The 22111-nt window shown below is 45.1% G+C and overlaps 1 protein-coding gene across 2 annotated transcripts in view; it reads right to left on the bottom strand.

Moving 5' to 3' along the window:
- IFT81 (intraflagellar transport 81) overlaps nt 1–22111 on the bottom strand; it is an 872384-nt gene that overhangs the window by 737558 nt on the left and 112715 nt on the right. For both annotated transcript variants that reach the window (XM_085633362.1, XM_085633363.1), the window contains exons 6-7: nt 10314–10379; nt 9909–10019 (exon numbers count right to left, since the gene is read on the bottom strand). In XM_085633362.1, coding sequence (XP_085489488.1) covers nt 9909–10019; nt 10314–10379 — 177 coding nt within the window. The remainder of the gene's footprint in view (nt 1–9908; nt 10020–10313; nt 10380–22111) is intronic.

Raw genomic sequence — 22111 nt, 5'->3', positions numbered from 1 at the left:
ACTCTTATCCTTCAGTATGAGATAAATTAGTAGTGAGATGTAATGCCACATCTGGCGATCATAAAACTGCCAAGGCATTTGCCGTCTTGATGGATGTTGCCGACTTGGAATCAACTCTACAGTCCAGATTATCTATGTGCTGTCATGCCTATTGAGGGTGCAGATGAAGGTGTGATCTGGTTATTTGATCAGCGCTGGGTGACAGACACGGTAACAGGGTCTTGTTTGGGATGGCCTGTAAGGCAAGACGGGGCTGTGCTTGGAGGCCTGTATTTTGTCTCTAAACGGGGCACCAGTACTGATACTCTGGTAGGCTTTTTCAATTGTACATTTTCTTTCCAGAGAAGATTCAATATAGGCATGGACCTAATTGTTCAATAAGGCTGCTTCTTGATGTCATAAAGGAAGCATTGTTATGCCACAGAGGATATCAGAAAATTGAATTTTTTTGCTGCTCTCTCTATCAGTGCATGGAAACAGGCTATGTCATACAGAGGTGAATCTGGATGGAAGGTAGCTTTTTCACATTTCTTTGTATTATGCAGTCATCCCACTCCTCATTACCGCTATCATCTGGTAGTTTGCCCTCTTCTTCCAAATCAGAATACACTGAATCCTAAGAGTCCTTATCTCCCATATCTGTAGAAGATGGCGGGCCAGTATAACTAAGGCTGGTCCGGCATGAGTGAAGAGGTGGAGGTGGCGTAGGAGGTGCTATCAGTAAAGGTGAGAGTGGAGGCTGTGTGGAGTGGACATAGGGTGCCTGGAAGGCTGCTGAGGGAGCAGTCTTTCAAAAGTGTTTATCAACTGTTCTAAGGTTGACAAGAACGCAGCAGGTACCAACAAAACCTCAGGGTCTGTATAGCCCAGACGAGTTGCATAGGGATGAAGAAGAAGATCAGCTATGCAAGTCTGTGGCTAGTAGTCATACTCATGGTAAGCAACCTCATGGCCCAAGGTGTCTCCCTCAAACTCTGGGAGATCGAGTCCTGAGTAGGACTGTAAGGAGTGTCTAAGATGCTCTAGTTACGGAGGTCACCTTCCAACTCAGAATCAAGAATTTGGGTGGGAAGGGTCACTGTCACTTGTATAGGTGAAAAAGTGACCAGCGTGGAAAAAATGTCAACTACATTTTCATTGTTGATGTCAGGATTAGTGACATCCTTGGTGTCGTCGATGATTATCTCGATGTCGAATGTGCTGCTATCGTCAATGAGAGTGTTAGTTGAAGATATGGTTGATGTCCACAAAGGTCTGATCATCGACAGTGGTCTCCAAGTCAACGGTGTTGTCGACAAAGGTGACTTTTTGAAAGCCGCCTTGTCTTGTCCCATAGGTGTCAATGGGAGTGTCGTTAACTGTTTTTTTCTTGTCCTTCGATGATTATGACATGGAAGTCACCAGCAGAGAATCGTGTTTAGTCAGGACACCCAGGGAGCGGAATCTTTTGCTGAATTTTTACACAGACTTGTGTTCGTCCTGTCTGGAGCACTTCTCTGAAGAAACTCCAGTCTTTTTCTGTTAGGAGGCATGAACTTTAGAATGTAAGCTCATCTCTGAGAATTCCACATGTTTCCGCTTTTGCACCCCCTTCGTGGACGTGCTTGGTCGAGCACATTTCACTGAATCATTTCCAGATGAGGCGTAATTCTCTTAGAAGGAGGGCATTTTGTTCTTTCAGTACCCAGAGTGCCAACCTCCTCGATCTATTCTTCAGAGTCTTTGTAGGGAAGATTTACAAAGGTCACAGTGAGAAGCCTTGTGTGCTGGATAAAGTCAGTCAATACATTACAGGTCATCCTGGTCTAGAAAAAAGCAACAATCCCCCAAAATTTACCCCAAAACAACTCAGAATATACTGAAAGCGGAAGATCTTGTGAGTGCTGAGAGAGGCTGCTCCCACCAATCCTGATGCTGCTCTCATACTGGTGAGAGCAGAGGCCAAATTGGTTAGGGGAGTTTTTATTTATTTATTTATTCCGTGTTCTCTATAGCACGAACATGACCCAATCTTGGGTGTCAGAGCGATTTGCAATTCAATAGAAAACATTTTCCGTCTATATAAGAGTCCTTGAAGCCTACAGCAAGGTATAAGTATTCATCTAACAGTGGCTCAAGCTTAAAATGTACAAATAATATACATATTGAATCTTACTGGGCCTCAACTGGGGTTACAGTAGTACATGTCATGTCATACTTACATTTAAAATGAATACCACTACTAAAGAAAACTAGGAGTTTGCGCTGGTTACAGTGTTACAGGTCCAATCAAATACACATGTGGCTTGATGGAGGTACCCTTCATTAGCCCTCGTCCATGTAATCTTGCGCAGGGACTTTAAGTATCCAACAGAGCTGATTGTAGCCAATAGAGCTGAATCAATTAAAGCAAACTGTCTTGCGGTATCCCCAGTTTTATTTATCTGAGATTAGCAGGACTATTCTCCTGTTTACTGTTGCCTACTAGAACAGCTGAATGTAGAAGATCAAGGATTGTCTGTAGGTCTCAGAAGGAGCCTAAGTATTGTCCGCTGTTAGTTATGGGAGGTGTTTACTCATGAGAAAGGACTTAGCCTCCTGTTTGGATCGTGAGACAGAGGTGATTCCTCCAATATTCGGTGGGAGCGAATTCCAAATTCTTTGTGCAGCTCCCGAGAATGCTCTATCATATGTTCTCTTCCTACGGCAGAACGCTGCTTTCAGTAAGAAATCTGCAGACTCCCTGGAAGATCTACTGCCTCCGGAAATCGTAATTTTCTGTGCAAGGTAAAGTGGTGTTTTGTAGTGTAGAGCTTTGTGTGTAATACAAGCCATCTTTATCTGTATTCTTGCCTTGTATGGTAGCCATTTGAGCGCTTTCAAATGTGGAGTGATGTGGTCAAACTTTCTTGTACCAGTTTATTTTATATTTTTCTTTATTTGTTTATTGAGTTTGCAAACAAGAAAACATGACAAGCAGTGTCGAACAAAAGATGACATGAAAATAAGTCAGCCACAGTGTACATATACAAAAATTCAAGGAACATGCCTGATTTCAAAACACAGGTTCAAGGGGTTGTACAGTGATGGGGTGTGCGCATCCCAAGGAAAACTTTGTACAATCATTGTTGGGGAGGCATACTAACAATACGGAGGCACGAATCTTGGGAGACAATTCCGGGGTTGGGCTCCTGCAACAGCTTACAGAAGCAACACACCAAGTCGGCACATGGAAACGAGGGCCAATAGGGAAACTAATGACACCCAACCACTGCCCACAGACAAATCCCTACTGCAATAAAGAGAAGAGTACCTAGCTTCCTCTTTACCCACTAAATAACTCTGGTATGGGCTCCAGAAGTTCTTGGTACGACTTTGGGGAGGGAGAAACTCACTGTATAGTTTGTATTGAGTATTGCAATATAACATGTCTTTAGACCATTGCACTGTAGTGGGAGGTGGCCCTGGGGCCCAACGCATAGCAACCACACGTTTAGCTATTAATAGTCCCATTTCTACCAAGCACCTAATAACTTTACGTATATGCTTTGAGAAGCCAAGCAGAGCCAGCAATGGGTCCAGGTTCAGAGACTCTCCTGTGATATCGCTATGTTTCCGGAAAATGGCTATACAATAGTTGACTGCGTTTCAGTATGTTTCAGTATGTTGTACCATGCATGTGCGGTAGCATTGATGGAGTCAAGCGTACATGCGCGTCTATATGGCGCCCGGAACAGATATGCAGCCAGTTCGGAGGGCACAGCAGCGACCCGCTCTATATGCAGATGGGGAGGGGGGGGGGGGGGGAAGATTGCCACGCATGGTAGTAAAGTTCAATGTCCGGAGCACCCAGACCTCCCCATAGAGTAGGGGAGTGTAAGAATATCCCATCTAACCAGGGGTTGTTTACCAGCCCAGGCTAAGTGGATCAGCAGAGACTTAATACGTTTAAAGAAGGGGGCTGGGGGAATCATCGGTAGGTTTAAAAACAAGAACAGGAACCGAGGGAGGACTACCATTTTCATTAAAGAGATGCGACCAATGAGGGACAATGGGAGTCGCACCCATCTTTGGACCTCTTCTTCAAGTTTAGCGAACGCCCTGCCATAATTCTTGCTGAATACCACTTCGGAATTCATGTGCACCTGAATGCCCAAACAGCGCACAGAGTCAGTGGTCCAATGCAAAGTGAATTCCAGTTCGATGGGTTCCATGGCTGGCGTGAAGGGGAAAATGGTGAACCGGGGATAGGTTGGTCCCAGGATCTCTAATATACAAGAGAGTATCGTCGGCATAGGTGGAAATTATTAGGTTATATCCGGGGAAACGTATCACTGTATTGCTATGATACTCCCTAAGTGCGCACGCCAAATGCTCAGCTACTATAGCGTAGAGGAGTCTCGATAGCTGGCACCCCTGACGAGGACCCCTAGAAATTTTAAAAGGGGAGGTGACCAGATTACCCACCCTGACCCTAGTAGTCAGGGAGTTATATAGGACTGACACAAGCTGGAAGAAGAGGTCGCCTACACCCATCCGCTCTAAGACCAGCATCATAAAATCCCACTCAACCGAATCAAATGCCTTCTTGGCATCCAGAAATATCGCTGTGGCCTTGGACTTCGGGATTAGTGTGTTGGATGGCTCCAAATACTGTGCACAAATTATGGGTCAGGGTGCATCCCGGCACAAATCCTGGATGTTCACGACTGATCAATGTCAGAACCAATGGAGCTAAGGGGTTGGCAAGTACTTTGGCGAATAATTTGGTGTTGACATTCAACAATGAGGGCGGTCTATATGATGAGCATTCATCTAGAGGCGGGCCTAGCTTCAGGAGGGTGACTAGCAGGGTCTCCCACATAGACAAAGGTATCATCCCACTCTCTCCCATTTCTTCGAACAAAGTAATCGAGTGGGGGACAAGGTGCTCTCTAAACTCCTTGTAGAAGGCCACTGTTAAGCCATCTTGCGCAGGAGCGCTTCCGGCTCGCATAGATTTCAAAGCATCGTGAATTTCCCATGTCTCGAGTGGCCTCATCAAGTATTCCCTGTGCTCATCCGCCAACAAGGGAAGTTTTATGTGTTCCAGATAGTCCAGGGCTACATCACTCCCTCTTGTTAGTCTGGCTTGATAAAGTTCAGAGTAATAGTCTCTAAATCTATCCACGATGTCGTCGGGATCGTGCAGTACCTCGCCGGTAGCTGCACGAATTTCTGTGACCCCAGTCGCCTCCCGTCTATCCCTCAGGACAGCCGCAAGTGTAGCACCTGGGCGCTCACCTTCCCCGTAAGTTTTAGCTATGGCATACTTCCCTAGGAATTTGACTTCTCTATCGGCAGTTTCATGATATTCATCCAGTGTAGACTTTAATTCTTCCGCCACCTGGTCAGCTCCGACTACTTGAGGGTGGCTAGTTTCCTTTCCAGACCTACCAGAGATTCCCTGATAGAGAGGAGCACCCCTGAATGTTTAGTCATAGCGATCCCTCTAATATAGACCTTAAAGGCCTCCCATGTCATAGCGAATAGAGGAACAGAGACGATATTAGGGTCAAAGAAGATCTCGATGGCTTCCGCCATTTCAGTCTTGAACACATTTTCTAATAGGGCATAGAGCGGGAACCTACAGGTAAAAGGAGCAGGCTTTTTCAATGGGGTATCGAAGTTTAATTGTACAGGAGAGTGGTCTAAGTATGAGCGTGGGTGAACCTCACACCCGCAAACTACAGTGAAAAGAGAGCCAGTGACAAACCAATAATCAATCCTAGTATACAGATTGTGTGGGGTAGAGTAGTGTGTGTAACCCCCAGCTCCACTATTTCTGGAGCGCCAACAATCTACCCTACTTAGTTCTGTGATCACATCCTCTACGGTTTTAGCAGATAGCGATTGGAGTCGCACTCACCCCCCCCCCCCCCCCCAGGGACCCAAAGCGGGATTAAGGGTACAATTAAAATCGCCTCCCCAACCCATCAGAAGAGATGCTCATCGCTGCAAGCGCACTAGGAGCTCTCTAAAAAAAAATTGCGGATTGTCAAAATTGGAGCCATATACATTCACCGTAATGAACCCCATTCATTTCCCCTTAATCTTGGAACTTGCAAATCTACCCTCCCCATCAGTCTCTAAAGCCTCAAGGGAAATACCACTTCTAGGGTTGATCAATGTGAGCACCCCGAGCATGCGTGGAGTAGCCTACAGCGTGGCAGGCACCATGCAGCCGTCTATTAGTCAGCACCTGGGAGTCAGTGGGTAAATGAGTCTCCTGTAGCAATGCAAGGTCTATACTCTGTCTGTTGAAGTAGGCAATCACTTTCCTAGTTTTCCGGAAATCGTTTAGGCCCCTAACATTTCAAGTTAGGATCTTCAGCCTATCACCCTAGTGTCATCATAAGAGATCATTTCAGCAGGAATGTCACATCCATGTGTAGATCGGGATACCCTCCAGCACCCCGCCCCACCTTGAGGTGTCCCAGTTGAAGTGGATGAACGCAAGGTACACTCTGTGACTGAAAGAAGACAATATAAAAACAAACAATACTTAGAATCACCCACCCGGCACACACGCCATGCAAACCCCAAAAAAGCAAAGACAACACCCTCCCATCCCCGACCCTCCCAAAAAAAGACCATAAACCAGCAAGAACAGTACGGTGAGTAACACACGGGCGGATGTTACCTTACTACCACAAAGAACACAAAAAGAACAGAAACATAGTAATGCCATTGCATACACATCTGGTACATCCATGCTTAATAATGACAAAGCCGACCTTACATTAATAATAGTACGGGCGCCCACCGTCCATGTGTACAGGATAGAGTATCTGCCATCAGGGCCCACCCTCAAAAAGATGTAAAAAGTCCCTACCCCACCAAACAAAGTGGTAATTAAACAAGAATTGCGAAACGCTGGCTTCATGTCTCTGGAAGAACAGGAGCAAAGAGTCGGGCTTAAGATCGCAATCTGTTGGATGCAAGGGAGGAGGGGGGAGGGCAGGATTGCACCTGGCACCTCTGCGAGTCCTAAGCAAGAGGTATGTAGAGGAGGCCGTGCTATTCCTCTTTCTCCAGTAGCACCACCAGCTGCCTCATCCAGCCCCTCGGTTTCTTGGCCGCGTCCCGTCGTCTTGGGAAGATCCTTCAAGGCTTTCTGTAGCGATTTAGGGTCGCAGAAGAGTCTGGATTGTCCGTTCATATCGACCCTCAGCCTGGCGGGGTAGAGCATAGCATAATAGATGTTTCGATTCCATAGGCGCAGTTTCAGAAGAGCAAATTGGCGTCTGGCTTCCTGTACCTTCATGGTAAAGTCAGGGAACAGTGAAATCGTGGAACCCTCGAACTGCAGGACTCCTTGTGCTCTGGCTTGCCTCAGGGCCGCATCCCTGCCCCTGTAGTTTAAGAGCTTCGCAATCACTGGGTGCGGCGGAGACCCCGGAGGTGGTCTATGGCCAAGCGAGCGGTGTGCGCGCTCCACCACGAATATGTCCGAGAACGTTTCATGACCTAGAAGTGTGAACAGCAGTTTTTCTACGAACACCTCCATATTGCCGACTGAGGTGGATTCCGGCAGCCCTGTGATTCATAAATTGCTTCTCCTGGATCTCACCTTCTGCCTTCTCCTGCAGCGCGGTTATTGTTTTTGCCAGCTGCTTTTGGGCTGTGTCAACCTCTGACTGCGCCTCCTCCACTTTAGAGACTCTCCTCTCGGTCATGTCGATACGTTCAGCGAGTTTCCCAAGGAGCTCCGACATTCTGTCCATCCGGTATGCAAGAGTATCGATTTTCCCGTCTATGGTTGAGAGGCTTTTCTGTAGGCTTTTCTGCATCGCCGCGAGTATCTGCTTAAGGTCCCCTGTTGCCTCCTCCGTCATATTGGCCTGCTCCGCAGGAGGGTGGGCCCCCTCTGTCTCTGGACCTCTATTTACGTTGCTCGAATTGCAGCTTGGATTGGGTTCTGTCCACCTTGCCCATGCTGAGCCGCAGGCAGGGCTTCGAAGGGCAGCAATGCAGAATAGAGCCTGGGCTGAGTTAACTACATGTCCAAGCACACCCAGGAAAACACACAAGTCAGGCAGCTATGCACATGTCCCGAGCAGATGGAGCCTCAGAACCCACTGCAGGAGATCCCAGCTCCCCGATCCTCATGACAGTGCTCCGCTGTATGCCACGATAAGATTCCCAGCCGGGTTGTTCTGCACAGGTAGCAGGGCGTCTCAAGGTCAGATCAGCGCCGCCGCGCACAGTAAGGTGCCAGCCACTGGGCCCGCTTAGCAGACATAGCCGGTGATCTCTCGCAGTGCAGCCGCGTAGCGGCAAGGCCTATTCTGGCACATTACCTCAAGGCGTCTCTATGTAGCAGGATAGTGTCTCCAATCCTGGAGTGGGCAGCACAGTCCACTTTCGGACCCCCCCCCCCCCCAGGGCACCGGTGCCGTCCCATGCGAGTGCTCCGCACTCACGCGCCAGTCTTCAGCGGCCGACTGCAGGGCCATCAGCCAGCAACCGTCACACAGCCCAGTAGTTGCGACCCCATTCCTGGGGGTCCCCCAGTCCGAAGGGCAGCCTCCGTTCACCAGCATACTCACAGGGGGCGATACCAATGTTTGTGGCAGAATATTGCGCCCGCAGCCGCGTTTAGGCCGCCCGTTCTCTCAGAGGGCCTGCGACCCTCTAATCCGGCTTCACGCAGGCAGGCCCATGCGGGGATCGCGGCCAGTCAGCACAGCGCGGGAGCCGCAAGTACAGGCTGTCGCCGCCTCAGGTCCCTCAAGTACTTAGTTTACAGCTGAAACCTGAATGAACGATGGCGCTATATCTGGATGCCTCCTGCCACCAATCTGAGCTAACAGGGAGTGGATGGATGTAGGATACTTATCGGATTGGAGTGATTCGCGGAGCTCGCTCAAAGCGTGGCCATCTTAGGCTCCGGAAAGCTCCTCCTGACCCATTTTCTTGTACAAGTAATGAGTCCAGCTGCAGCATTGAGGAAAGCTTTTAGTGGAGCTGTTGAAATCTTAGGAAGCCCTGATAGATTTGTGCATCGGTACTCAATCCTTGAGAGGACCAAAGATTGGACTGCGGTTTTAAAGTCAGCTGTGTCGATGAACGGCTTCAGTTTTTTAAGATGGCTCAGATGGAATTCAGCATTTTTTGACATAGTGTTGATGTGGGAGTTGCCTGGGTCCTGCGTTGGAGCCTGCCTGCCTGCTGGAGAAGGCTGGAGCGAAGAGGACGTTGCGTAGGAAGGTAAGTGTTTTTTGGGGGGGTTTTGTATGCCCCTCCCGCACCTCAATGCTCGGTACATGCCAGCTGCCACTGCCGTAAGTTGCACCACAAGTTAGCATGGCTGGTAGATGTACAACACCAGAAGCCACCTCTGCACCCCGCTTATGAGAGGCATTTCTCAAAGGCTTCCAACTTGGAAGGAAGTTGGCAGCCATCTCAATAACACTAATGGTTGGTCTTCAAGAGCTGGGATTTGTAATACAATGAAGGGTACAAACATTATGACAGAAACAATTGCATGAAAATTGTATTAAGAATGTAATGCGTGGAATAGATTTTCAAAGATTTAAGAAGTATGTAAAGCAACTAAGAGTATACTGAAGAAACATGATGTATTACTTTCACCACTAGTAATAATAATAAATAGATTTAAACATAAAAACACAGGGCCTTTCCATGAAGGCAGTGGCATGTCAAGCCTGACGTGACCAATTCTTCCATGAATTCTGAATCCTACAAGATTTTCATAGGCTCTAGTCTATTGGGAACTGCACTGGCATGCCCCTACAGGTCAGTCTGCTGAAAGTGCTTGCTTTAAACAGCATTTTTAAAATTTCTTTTTTTTTGTTAATGTATCTTTCTAAATGTTTAGAACCTCATCCTCGACATAGACATGTGAATATTTTCTGAAACAATACCTGATTCTTCTGCTCCTGCTTCTGCTGGGCTACAGACTCTTCTCTCTCCTTCTCAAGGCGCAGCTGTCTGGCTATCTCCAGCATCCGCTGATGATTCTGCACGCTCTCCACCTAGAGCCAAAAGTGCAGGCCACGTCAGATGGCTAAGACATAAACGTGACACCCTGCCCCCATGGCGGGTCCTTTCCCTGTAAGTTACTGCTGGCCGATGACAGTAAGGCATGAGGCTCGCGCCCCTTAAGACCTGGAATGCTGCCATGGAGGCTCGCTTTCCACCACTTAGTATTCCAATCCCCTCCTTCCATGCAAGGCATGCCCACCCTAATCCTTGTTTGCATTCCTAGAGCCGAGCGGCATGCCAAGGGCCGTGCCACTGACAGTTCGCAGCAGTGTTTCTGTCATTACCCTCTTCTTAAGACGCTCCACTCTCTTTATCAGCTGCTCCTTCTCCTCTTCCATGGCGCTGATGTCCTGGCAAGGAATGAAAGGAAACAAACCTCGTCAAGTGTGGATTCAGCAGTATACGTTTCAAACAAATGAAAGATCAACAGAAAACGAAAGAGGCGCTAAAGGCAGGGTACTACAACTGTCAGTGAAAAGGATCGAGTGTTAAAGACACGGTAATTAATACAACTGCTAGTGAAAAGTATGAAGTGTTAAAGGCAGGGTAATACAACGGTTAGTAAAAAAAAAGGGTAATACAGCTGTTAGTGAAAAGGATCGAGTGTTAAAGACACGGTAATTAATACAACTGCTAGTGAAAAGTATGAAGTGTTAATGGCAGGGTAATACAACGATTAGTGAAAAAGGCAGGGTAATACAGCTGTTAGTGAAAAGGATCGAGTGTTATAGGCAGGGTACTACAGCTGTTAGTGAAAAGGATCGAGTGTTAAAGGCACAGTAATGCAACAGTTAGTGAAAAGGATTGAGTGTTAAAGGCACAGTAATACAACAGTTAGTGAAAAGGATTGAGTGTTAAAGGCAGGGTACTACAGCTGTTAGTGAAAAGGATCGAGTGTTAAAGGCAGGGTACTACAGCTGTTAGTAAAAAAGAATCGAGTGTTAAAGGCACAGTAATACAACAGTTAGTGAAAAGGATTGAGTGTTAAAGGCACAGTAATACAACAGTTAGTGAAAAGGATTGAGTGTTATAGGCAGGGTACTACAGCTGTTAGTGAAAAGGATCGATTGTTAAAGGCACAGTAATGCAACAGTTAGTGAAAAGGATTGAGTGTTAAAGGCACAGTAATACAACAGTTAGTGAAAAGGATCAAGTGTTAAAGGCAGGGTAATACAACAGTTAGTGAAAAGGATTGAGTGTTATAGGCAGGGTACTACAGCTGTTAGTAAAAAGGATCGAGTGTTATAGGCAGGGCACTACAGCTGTTAGTAAAAAGAATAGAGTGTTATAGGCAGGGTACTACAGCTGTTAGTGAGAAGGATCGCGTGTTATAGGCAGGGTACTACAACTGTTAGTGAAAAGGATCGAGTGTTAAAGGCACAGTAATACAACAGTTAGTGAAAAGGATCGAGTGTTATAGGCAGGGTACTACAGCTGTTAGTGAAAAGGAACGAGTATTAAAAGCACGGTAATTAATACAACTGCTAGTGAAGAGGATCGCTTGTTAAAGGCACGGTAATTCATACAACTGCTAGTGAAAAGTATGAAGTGTTAAAGGCATGGTAATACAGCTGTTAGTGAAAAGGATTGAGTGTTATAGGCAGGGTACTGCAGCTGTTAGTGAGAAGGATCGAGTGTTATAGGCAGGGTGCTACAGCTGTTAGTGAAAAGGATTGAGTGTTAAAGGCAGGGTAATACAACTGTTAGTGAAAAGGATCGAGTGTTATAGGCAGGGTACTACAGCTGTTAGTGAAAAGGATCGAGTGTTATAGGCAGGGTACTACAGCGGTTAGTGAAAAGGATCGAGTGTTAAAGGCAGGGTACTACAGCTGTTAGTGAAAAGGATTGAGTGTTAAAGGCACAGTAATACAAAAGTTAGTGAAAAGGATTGAGTGTTATAGGCAGGGTACTACAGCTGTTAGTGAAAAAGATCTAGTGTTAAAGGCACGGTAATTAATACAAATGTTAGTGAAAAGGATCGAGTGTTAAAGGCACGGTAATTAATACAACTGTTAGTGAAAATGATCGAGTGTTATAGGCAGGGTACTACAGCTGTTAGTGAAAATGATCGAGTGTTATAGGCAAGGTACTACAGCTGTTAGTGAAAAGGATTGAGTGTTAAAGACAGGTTAATACAACTGTTAGTGAAAAGGATCGAGTGTTTTAGGCAGGGTACTACAGATGTTAGTGAAAAGGATAGAGTGTTAAAAGCATGGTAATTAATACAACTGCTAGTGAAAAGGATCGAGTGCTAAAGGCACGGTAATTAATACAACTGCTAGTGAAAAGTATGAAGTGTTAAAGGCATGGTAATACAGCTGTTAGTGAAAAGGATTGAGTGTTAAAGGCAGGGTACTGTGGAAATATGGATTTTTCTGGTCAGTTATGTCCCCTATCTTGGACCCCAACGGTTCTATGTGCATGTTACAAGTACATGTATGTTTCCTCCAGTTCCAGTTATGAAGACGCAAATACATGTGCGTCCACCGTCAACATGTCCTCTGTCAAATCCGCCATGAATAGGCCGGATATTCCATTCCTAAATATGAAAGGCCACCGGCTTTATATGGCTCAGTTACTCCATTTTGCAGTCCAGGCAAGTAGGCCCTGATTCTGTCATCAAACTCTTCTTGCCTTCTGCCTCTGAAAGCTCCAGTCTGAGCCTGCATCTGTGACCATGAACTTTGTCTCATTCTCTGCGCGGCTCACGAAGCCTGACATCAGCCTATTCTCTGCCAAGAACTGTATTTCACCTTCAAATTATCTGCTTCCCCCTCAGCCGATGCATTCCTGCCTAGTAGTTTAAGTAAACATTCTTCCAGTTACCAAGCAAAAGGCCCGGCTTCTCTGTCCTCATGCAAGTAATTCATAGTCCTGTTACCATGGAATATTTCTACCCCCTCGCATTTAGTGTAGACACTTAGACGCTTGTACACGTACGCACAGTCAGTATAGAATAGATTCTGTCCGAGAGTCCTTCTTTTGTGGATAACATAGTTCTTTAAACATAGGATGTTAGATATGATTTGGGAATAGGTTGACTTGACCCCCCAGACTTTTTGTCTCCACATGTAGAGCTAAATGTCAAGTCCCCTTCACCCCCTAGTTGCACGTCAATCACACGTCATACTGCTGCGCGCGCATCTATGCCAAGTATTATCTTATAGATCCACCTATATGTGACATCATAACCAATTACGTTCCTTTTTACTCCTTGTTCCACCCATTTTTTGGTTACGCAGATAAATCGTCATTTTCCTTATCAATTTTTACGCCTACTGCATTCGCTTCATTGTAATGTATGTACTATAAAAGTTACTTCTTGTCAATAAAGTATGTACTTCACTTCCTGAACCTCCGTGGTGATGGAACTTGGAGCAACCGATTATAATCGATCACTGGAATAAAGCCCATTCCGAATCTCTAATACCACGGATTCTGCCTCTCATTTTACTGAGCTATTTTATTATGTTTCTGTATCAAATTAAGTCCAGGTAAAGGAATTTTATTTACCACATGAATGGCGCCCGAATAGGGACACTTTCTCATCTCACGCGCCGGCGGTGAGTTGCAGGCCCGGTCTCCTGCCACAGCTGGACGGACAATAACGCGTACCAGCAGGATTTCCTGTATCTCCCTCCGGTCAAGCGGGGGCGACTGAGACTGCGATCAACACCCAGACGAGGCGGTGAGAAGTGCGAAGTATCCCGACCAGAGCCTAGCTGAGAGAGCAAGATCCGAGGTATACAGAGGCCCACCAGTTCGAAGTCGAGTCCAGTTTCCGACGAATCGAGTCAAGTCCAGTCCGGTTCAAGTTACCGAGGCCTTCCGTTTCCGAAGCTACCCGGTGAGTACCATTACTGGGGAGGCATTTTCTGACGTGCACATAGGTTGTGCCGGTCAAGACGGGTTTGGGTACACAAATCCGGTCTGCACTGTTTTAGCAGTGTATCTGTACTGTTTAGCAGTATATCAAGTATTCCGAAGTATCTAGTTATTGTCAAGAATTAAGCTTGGTGATTAGTTATGCAGACGATCATCATTGTTGTTTCAGTTAAAGGTTTAATGTTTAATGTTTAATGTGTTTAAAAACGTCCTGCATATTGTGGTATGAATGACTGTTCTTTATCGTGTTTATTGTATTAAGTCTGTTCAAAATCAAGTATCAGGTCAGTTGGTCAAAATCAAGTATAAGGTCAGTTCTCAATATGCCGTTCTTTTCGAAACTAAGACAGATCACTACTAGAAAAGGGGTTCTCGAAGAAGCCGTCCCTATTCCTCCTAGGGATACTCCAGGGCACTTCATGTATCATAAACATGGCTTAGACGCTATATTATTTCTTGATTTATGGGTAGACTACACCAAGGGATTACCAGAAAGTCAGAGGTGGCCCGCAGCGGGAACCTGGGATGCGGAGTGCATCATGAAAGTCGAAGAAGAGTTATGGAAAAGGAAAGTCAGACAGTCACAGAAAGACGCCGTTGAGTTATGGCGTAAAGAATCTCATAGACGCACAGAAAAAGCACGTAGACAGGAAGAAAAGAACAAAGAGAGTTCAAATAAAGTTCGAGAAAATCTATTAATTGAGGAAGGTATCCGAGTGAAATCAGAACAAGTAGATAGGCAAAGAAATGCCCTTATGAATGGTATGTATCCCCTTCTGGCCGAAGGATTACCTAAGGCTACTCCAGAGATACCGAAAGACTTGCCACCCCCATTGTTCCCAATAAAGGTACATCCTAAGGGGCATCCTAGAACCGCAGAAGATGTTTTTCTTTCCTCATATTTAGATGACGCAGCTCCCGAGTATGCTAATTCCGCCCCACATAGACCGCATACCAGGGAGATCCAACGCCAAGATCCAGTACCCATATCCCTACAGCAACAAATCGAGTCACAAGTTCCGGCAAGCACATCTGTTTCTACATCCGTCCCTACAGCTACTTCTATAGCTATGTCCACACCTGTAGTTGCTGTGTCACGTTCGACGAATCCTTTCACACCCGACACCCCAGATGGGGCCACGGGAGGTGCTACCAATATTTTTTCTACGCCACCCAGAATGAATAAACTTACTTTTCAAGAGTCAGCACATTCACGTACACCCAAACTCATAAGTGCCCGTACGCTGAAGGAACTTCTTATAGATTGCAGATATGACCCTGTGCCCGGTAAAGAGGACGAAATGACCCTGGCATCATTGCGTATCAGACGAGCCGCAGTGTATTTAGGGAAGTTACCAGGAATGACTGCGCATCTAGATAAAATATATCATTTTGTCCAAACAGGGCGAGATCCAGAATGTATTAACAGAGCTATGGAATACCAGAAAGTAGAGATACAGGGGGAACTGTTACGTTTCCTCATAAATTGCGTGATCAGAAATCAAGACCGACCGGGGGTAGACCCGGAAGCAATGCAAATTCTTACCAGATGGAGCCAGAATATATCAGAAGGGAAACATGATAAGCAAAATTGTATAATAGCCATGTGCCGAAAGATCCGTAAAGAAATAGAACGCCTACACGAAGAGAGATTAGAGGTAGACGAGTTCGAACAAAGCGAGGAAGAAGGGTCAGGACTGCCCACAGGACAGTCAGACACCATAGCCTATGTAGGAAGAGGAAGATCTTGTAATAGTAATAGATGTCCTATTGACCCGATACGTCCGATATGTCCAGATAATAATAGGAATTTCCAAATACCTATAATTAACATCAGGTCTAACGAGCATTCGTTCCAAACCGCCGACAAACTACTCCGAGAACGAAGGGGTTATCATTTTCTCGATTCTATGGATGAACAAGATTTAGCCAGGGCAGCTGTCCATTGGGTGGACAGTCCCGGAAAATATAGTGATGATACAGTAGTACGCACATTTTTGAATCTCACCCCAGATGAACAGAGGTTAGCTGGGATTTATATGATTCAACAACTCATTATACTATATCGGAGCCAGCGTTCGGACCCTGGTCCCTTACCTGACATATTGACTGAATTGCTTATGAATAAATGGAGAGGTGCAGGTACTAAATTAATTAAAGAAATTCTAGAATCAAGAAAGCAGTATATTCTTTTTGTATGCGCAGAGCATGTCTCATTGCCCGTCAAGGAAAGAACCACGTATCACATGGATAGACAGAATCCCTTACGAGAAGTGCACCCAATAAAAGGCGAGGACAACGAGTTTAAGCGCGTATTTGTATATACGCCCATATCAAAAATAGAATTGTTACAAATGAAGAAAGTGGTACCCAGTCATGACAAAGATCCAGCGGGTTTTCACCGAGAAATTAAAGACATGTTACTCATGGGAGAGTATACCTATCCCGACATTATGACAATATTAAAGGTATTGATGCCTGCTGGTATTTATGAGAAACTCAAGGAAAAAGAGTGGGAGGTAGGAGACCAAAAGATAGAATGGTCAGTGTTAGAAGCGGAAGAAAAGGCCCGAACTGCAGGAGCAGGACTTGGGGATAAAACTAAAGCACTACCAGGTTTATTAGTACAGGTACTGCCACGTTTATTAACTACGAAAAAAGAAGATTGGGGTACAATTTCAGCCTGTAAACAGAAGCAAGATGAAGACACTAGTGATTACTATGCCCGATTTGAAAAATGTTTTGGTATAAATAGTGGCATAAAAGCAAGTAGCGAATCATACCCACATCTGTTTGTAACAAAATTAGTAGAAAATGCCCTGCCCCCAGTAAAGAATAGAGTATTAAAATTCGAGAGTACCTGGCAAGGTAACACTCCATCACAAATGTTACAAATGTTACAGTACCATCACAATAGAATTAGAGAGGAACAAGAACATGAACACAGACGCATGAAAGACACGAAAATGAAAATGCTAGTTTCCCAGACAGTTCCAGCTGAAGGACATAAAAAGGGTATGACACATTCCGATTCAGCAGGACCTGTAAAAGGGACATGTAATTATTGTAAAAAGCCAGGTCATTACGTACACGATTGTCCAGTTTTAAAACATAATATCGCCATAGGTAAAACACAAGAAAGATCACGGCCACTCAGACAAGATCAGAATGAACAAGGAGCTTTGCAGCATGCCCAGGCCATGCCAGCTCCACAACAGTCTATACAGTTTGTGCCAGCTGCACCAGCGCTGCCTGTTGCTGCCACACAGACAACAACACGACAAATGTATCAGACCGCCCAGTATGAATATCCTGAGTATCAGCGTTACGCATGAACTAGCCTAGAGAGGGAAGTTGACTTACCCCTTATCGAGATTCCTGTAGATCAAGAAGGACCTTATGTACATAGTGAATTATTAGGCCAAGATAGAAAATTTTTACTCGATACAGGGGCAAGTCGAACAACTATAAAACGTAGTGAAGTTCCAGGGGCACCCCTCTCAGGCTCTCAGAATATTTCCCTTGGTTTTTCAGGAAAACCTATTGTTAATGAAGTATCACAGCCTCTTCCACTTACGATAGGACCTCTGACCCGAACTACAGATTTATTGCTTACTAAATCATGTCCAGAAAACTTGCTAGGAATAAAAACATTGAAAGCTCTAGGAGCCATAATATGTTGTTCTCCGGAAGGAGTAAGGTTGTTTTTACGTGATTTTAAAGGTCACTATGTGTCTAGAGACATGGATCCCCGACTGCAGACTTTACCTACACATCTATGGGCACAAGGCCCTACTGATGTTGGTTGCATGAATATTACACCATATCGAGTCACATTAAAGGCAGGAGTGGTGCTACCACGAATGCGACAATACAAGTTACCACCAGATGCTGTAGTGGCTTTACTACAAATCATTGACGAGCTCATTACCCAAGGCGTAGTTGTGGAAACAGACTCCAATGTATGTAATTCACCGATAATTCCGATTCTTAAGCGAACAGATCCAAAGGCCCCGCCAGTATATCGATTGGTTATTGATCTGCGCGAATTAAACAAATGCATTGTGCCACAATTCCCTGTGGTCCCAGATATCTCGTCATTACTGACAGCCATTGATTCCGAAGCCACATTCTTTACTGTAATTGATCTCAAGAATGCTTTTTTCAGCGTCCCAATAGATCCGGAAAGCCAATATTTGTTCGGATTTAGTTTAAATGGACGTAGCTTTAAATTCTCACGCGCACCTCAAGGATTTACAGAAAGCCCCAGCATCTATAGCCAAGCACTGAAACGAGAACTAGATAGTATCCACATGCCAGTTAACACTGCTCTGCTCCAATACGTCGATGATCTACTGATCACCGCAAGAAGCGAACCGGAATGTGAAAAAGCATCACTGACAGTTTTAAAATTTCTAGCCGAAAAGGGGCACAAGGTGTCCCCTTCTAAGCTGCAATTCTGTGTCCAGCGAGTTGTTTATCTTGGACACTCGCTGTCCAAGGAGGGAAGGCAGCTTACACCGGACCGTATTCAGTTAATAGCTAACATGCCAATACCCAAGACACAAAAGGAAGTACGGGCTTTCATAGGTCTCACTTCATATTGCAGGCAGTGGATCCCTCAGTACGCATTTCTAGCAAAACCACTCATTCAGTTAACCACACAGGAGGCAGCCACATCGACTGTTCTCCCTTGGACTCAGGAACATACACAAGCTTTTGAAAGCCTAAAGAAAGCTTTATGTCAAGCACCTGTTTTAGCAACGCCATGTTACAGAAAACAGTTTACACTCTTTGTTACAGAACGCGAAGGTACTGCTTTGTCAGTACTCACACAGGAACAAGCAGGATCACACAAACCATGTGCTTATTTTTCTAGTACATTAGATCCCGTAGCTCAGGCTTTACCTGCATGCCTGAAATCAGTGGCAGCGACAGCTTTAGCAATCAGACAAAGCGATGCCATAGTGTTAGGACATCCATTGACAGTACAAGTACCACACGCAGTAGAGGTTCTTGTAAATAGAACGCAAACACAACACTTGACTATAGCGCGACTTACAGGGTACGAACTTACATTGTTTCAGCCACATATAGAAATCAGACGCTGTAACACATTGAATCCTGCCACACTTTTGCCAGTAATCGGAACAGACCCACTAGCTCATGACTGTATTGAAGTTATTACAATCACGACGAAACCCAGACAGGACTTGACAGATGTCCCATTGTCAGATCCAGACCTGACATTGTATGTAGATGGTTCATGTATGAGAACAAGTACAGGAGAGTTAGTGGCTGCTTACGCAGTCACCACAGATACTGAAGTCATCGAAACTAATCGTATAAATACTTTGTCAGCTCAAGCCGCAGAGCTCATCGCTCTGACACAAGCCTGTATTCAAGCCACGAATAAAAAAGTCAACATATACACTGATTCACGTTATGCATTCGGAGTTGTACATGACTTCGGCGTGCTGTGGCGAGAGAGAGGTTATTTAACTTCCCACGGTGCCCACATTCAGCACGGACCCCTCATTCATGCCTTATTAGATGCAATACATCTACCCACGGCAATATCAATTATGAAATGTAAAGCTCATACGAAAGTTACTGATATCATTTCCCAAGGCAATGATCTAGCCGACAGAACAGCTAAACAGACTGCTCAAACTCAAACATCCGACATAACAAAGACAATAGTCCCGACACCGACACATTGTATGACAGTTAAAGATCCTACCCTTGACGTAATTGACATACAGACACATGCTACACCAGACGAAATAAAGAAATGGACTGAATTAGGAGGGATCCAAACGGATCAAGGATGGATGATGAAGGAAAAGTCTGTATGGTTCCTTCCTGATTCAATGGTCCAAGTTATAATTAACACTATACATAGTCCAGCGCATCTAGGAGAAAAAGCTATGCTAGACAGCATTCAACACATTTGGTTCAATAAACATTTACGAGCAGCAGCCAAACAAAAAGTCCGTACCTGTATGATCTGTTGCCAGTTCAACCCAGGAAAAAGCGTTCCCGTAGAACAGGGTGGATTTCATCCTCCTGATCACCCTTTTGAAGTTCTCCAGATGGATTATATCCAGATGGAACGATGTCGAGGATTCAAATATGTTCTCGTAGTTGTCTGCGCTCTGTCCCGTTGGACGGAGGCATACCCGGTTTCAGATTACACTGCCCCGACTACTGCCAAACAGTTGGTTCGAGAGTTCTTCCCACGATACGGTTTACCACGTGTTGTCTACTCAGATAACGGCCAGCCGTTCTCATCCGAATTAATGAAACACGTTTCACTTCTGTTAGGATATCAGTGGAAATTCCACTGTGTCCGACACCCCGAGGCAGCAGGTCTCGTAGAAAGACATAATCAGATACTGAAAATCAGATTGTCCAAAATATGCAGAGAGAAAGGTGTCGACTGGATAGTAGCGTTACCAGTTGCACTCTTTTACATGAGAATGGTAGCACACTCTCGAACAGGGCTATCCCCGTATGAGGTGATCTTCGGCAGACCACCAAATATGTGGGGGACGCCTGTACCACGCAAAATAACTGATGTTGACTGTAATATGCTGACAGATTACTTGGCTTCCTTGATGTCTGCACTACAATCTTGTCGTTCACAGGTAGCTGCAGCCTTTCCCGACTACACTGAGGTGAAACCCCATGACGTAGTCCCGGGTGATCTCGTATTTGTGAGAAATTTCGACCGAAAGACTCAGCTGGAGCCCAGGTGGAAGACACCCAAGTTGGTTCTGCTGACCACAAGAACAGCCGTGAAGATCGAGGGCCGCAAGGGCTGGATTCATTCAAGTCATATCAAGAAATTTCATGGACTATCCTCGGATATAGACATTGTGCCCTGCACTCCCTCACAGACTGATTCAAAACTTCCTTTGGTTGAAAAGACTGAAACCGAACTCTATAAAGTAAAATTGAGGCCTAGAACGTCAGACAATTTGATTGTTTAAGTCCTCTCCAAGGTGAAGCGGTTGAATTTGTCTCTGACATGTATCCTCTAGACCTGAATCATGGACAGTCGCGAAAAATGTTGAAACGACAGGCGTATTGTAAATCACTGCGTAGCCATTGCATAGTGACATTAATAATCTTGTTTTTCTTTTAATAATTACTGCAAGTATATTGTTGCACATATATTACCCTATTTCTAGACATGTTTATAATGTTACTGCTGAACATTCTTTTAGTGACTTACCTCCGCATGAATTGTCTTATAGACTTGCGCTGCGCAATAACACTTTCATTAGTATGTTACATCATTCCCATCAGACTAGTAATGCCACCAATTGTTGGGTGTGTGGTCGACTCCCTCCCTATCAGAATTATGAAGGAGTCCTGCCATTCTTTCCACACCCATTTACACATAATGGCTCCTGTGGAGCATGGTTTAGTTTAATCAATTCCATAGACTCAGACACGGCAGTTTACCAAGATCAGTGGGTATGGGGAAACCTGAACCTAGTTTTACTCAAGGTCTGCTACCCTGACAAGGAGGGTCGCCCCAAAAGAACAGGAACTGATCTAGAAAATGAAGTATATGGATTAGGTAATTTTACACCTAATCTCATGATTCTAAATGTCGTATCCGAAGTTGAACTAGTCTTACCCACCATGTCAGTATTCCCAGCGAAGGGTGAATTGTGTGTAAGAAAGGTTGGTTCCATACATATGGGCCATAGTAAATGCACTACTACAGTAGAATTCAGTGATCAAGGCAAATCTTCATTTAGAGCTTATCGCCACTCCTACTTTATATGTGGTCAGACTGCATATATGCGTCTACCTCTAGATTGGGATGGTACCTGCTACATTGCATTCCTTTTGCCACCTGTTTTCCTAGCTCCTCCTGATTATTACAGAAATATTCATTTAGTACACAACAGAGAGCGGAGAGATCTCCCAATTGTCGATTACACTGAAACAGCATGGGAAAAATACACAGATTTCAATAAAGGCATCTTTCCCTATATAGGTACTGTTACTAATAGTAAACTGATACGTAGATTAACTAGAACCCTTGAAGCAGTAGTGAATGAAACTATTTCCGCCCTAGGCAATTTAACAGAAGAGCAGTCTGCTATGCGGATTGTTGTGCTTCAAAATCGTCTTGTCCTTGACGTCATCCTGGCTGATAGGGGCGGAGCTTGTAGGG

Source organism: Triturus cristatus, chromosome 11 (genome assembly GCF_964204655.1).
Source record: "Triturus cristatus chromosome 11, aTriCri1.1, whole genome shotgun sequence".
Taxonomy (NCBI): Eukaryota; Metazoa; Chordata; class Amphibia; order Caudata; family Salamandridae; genus Triturus; species Triturus cristatus.
The sequence above is the reverse complement of the archived record's forward strand: the minus strand, read 5'-3'. Positions and strand labels throughout refer to the sequence as shown.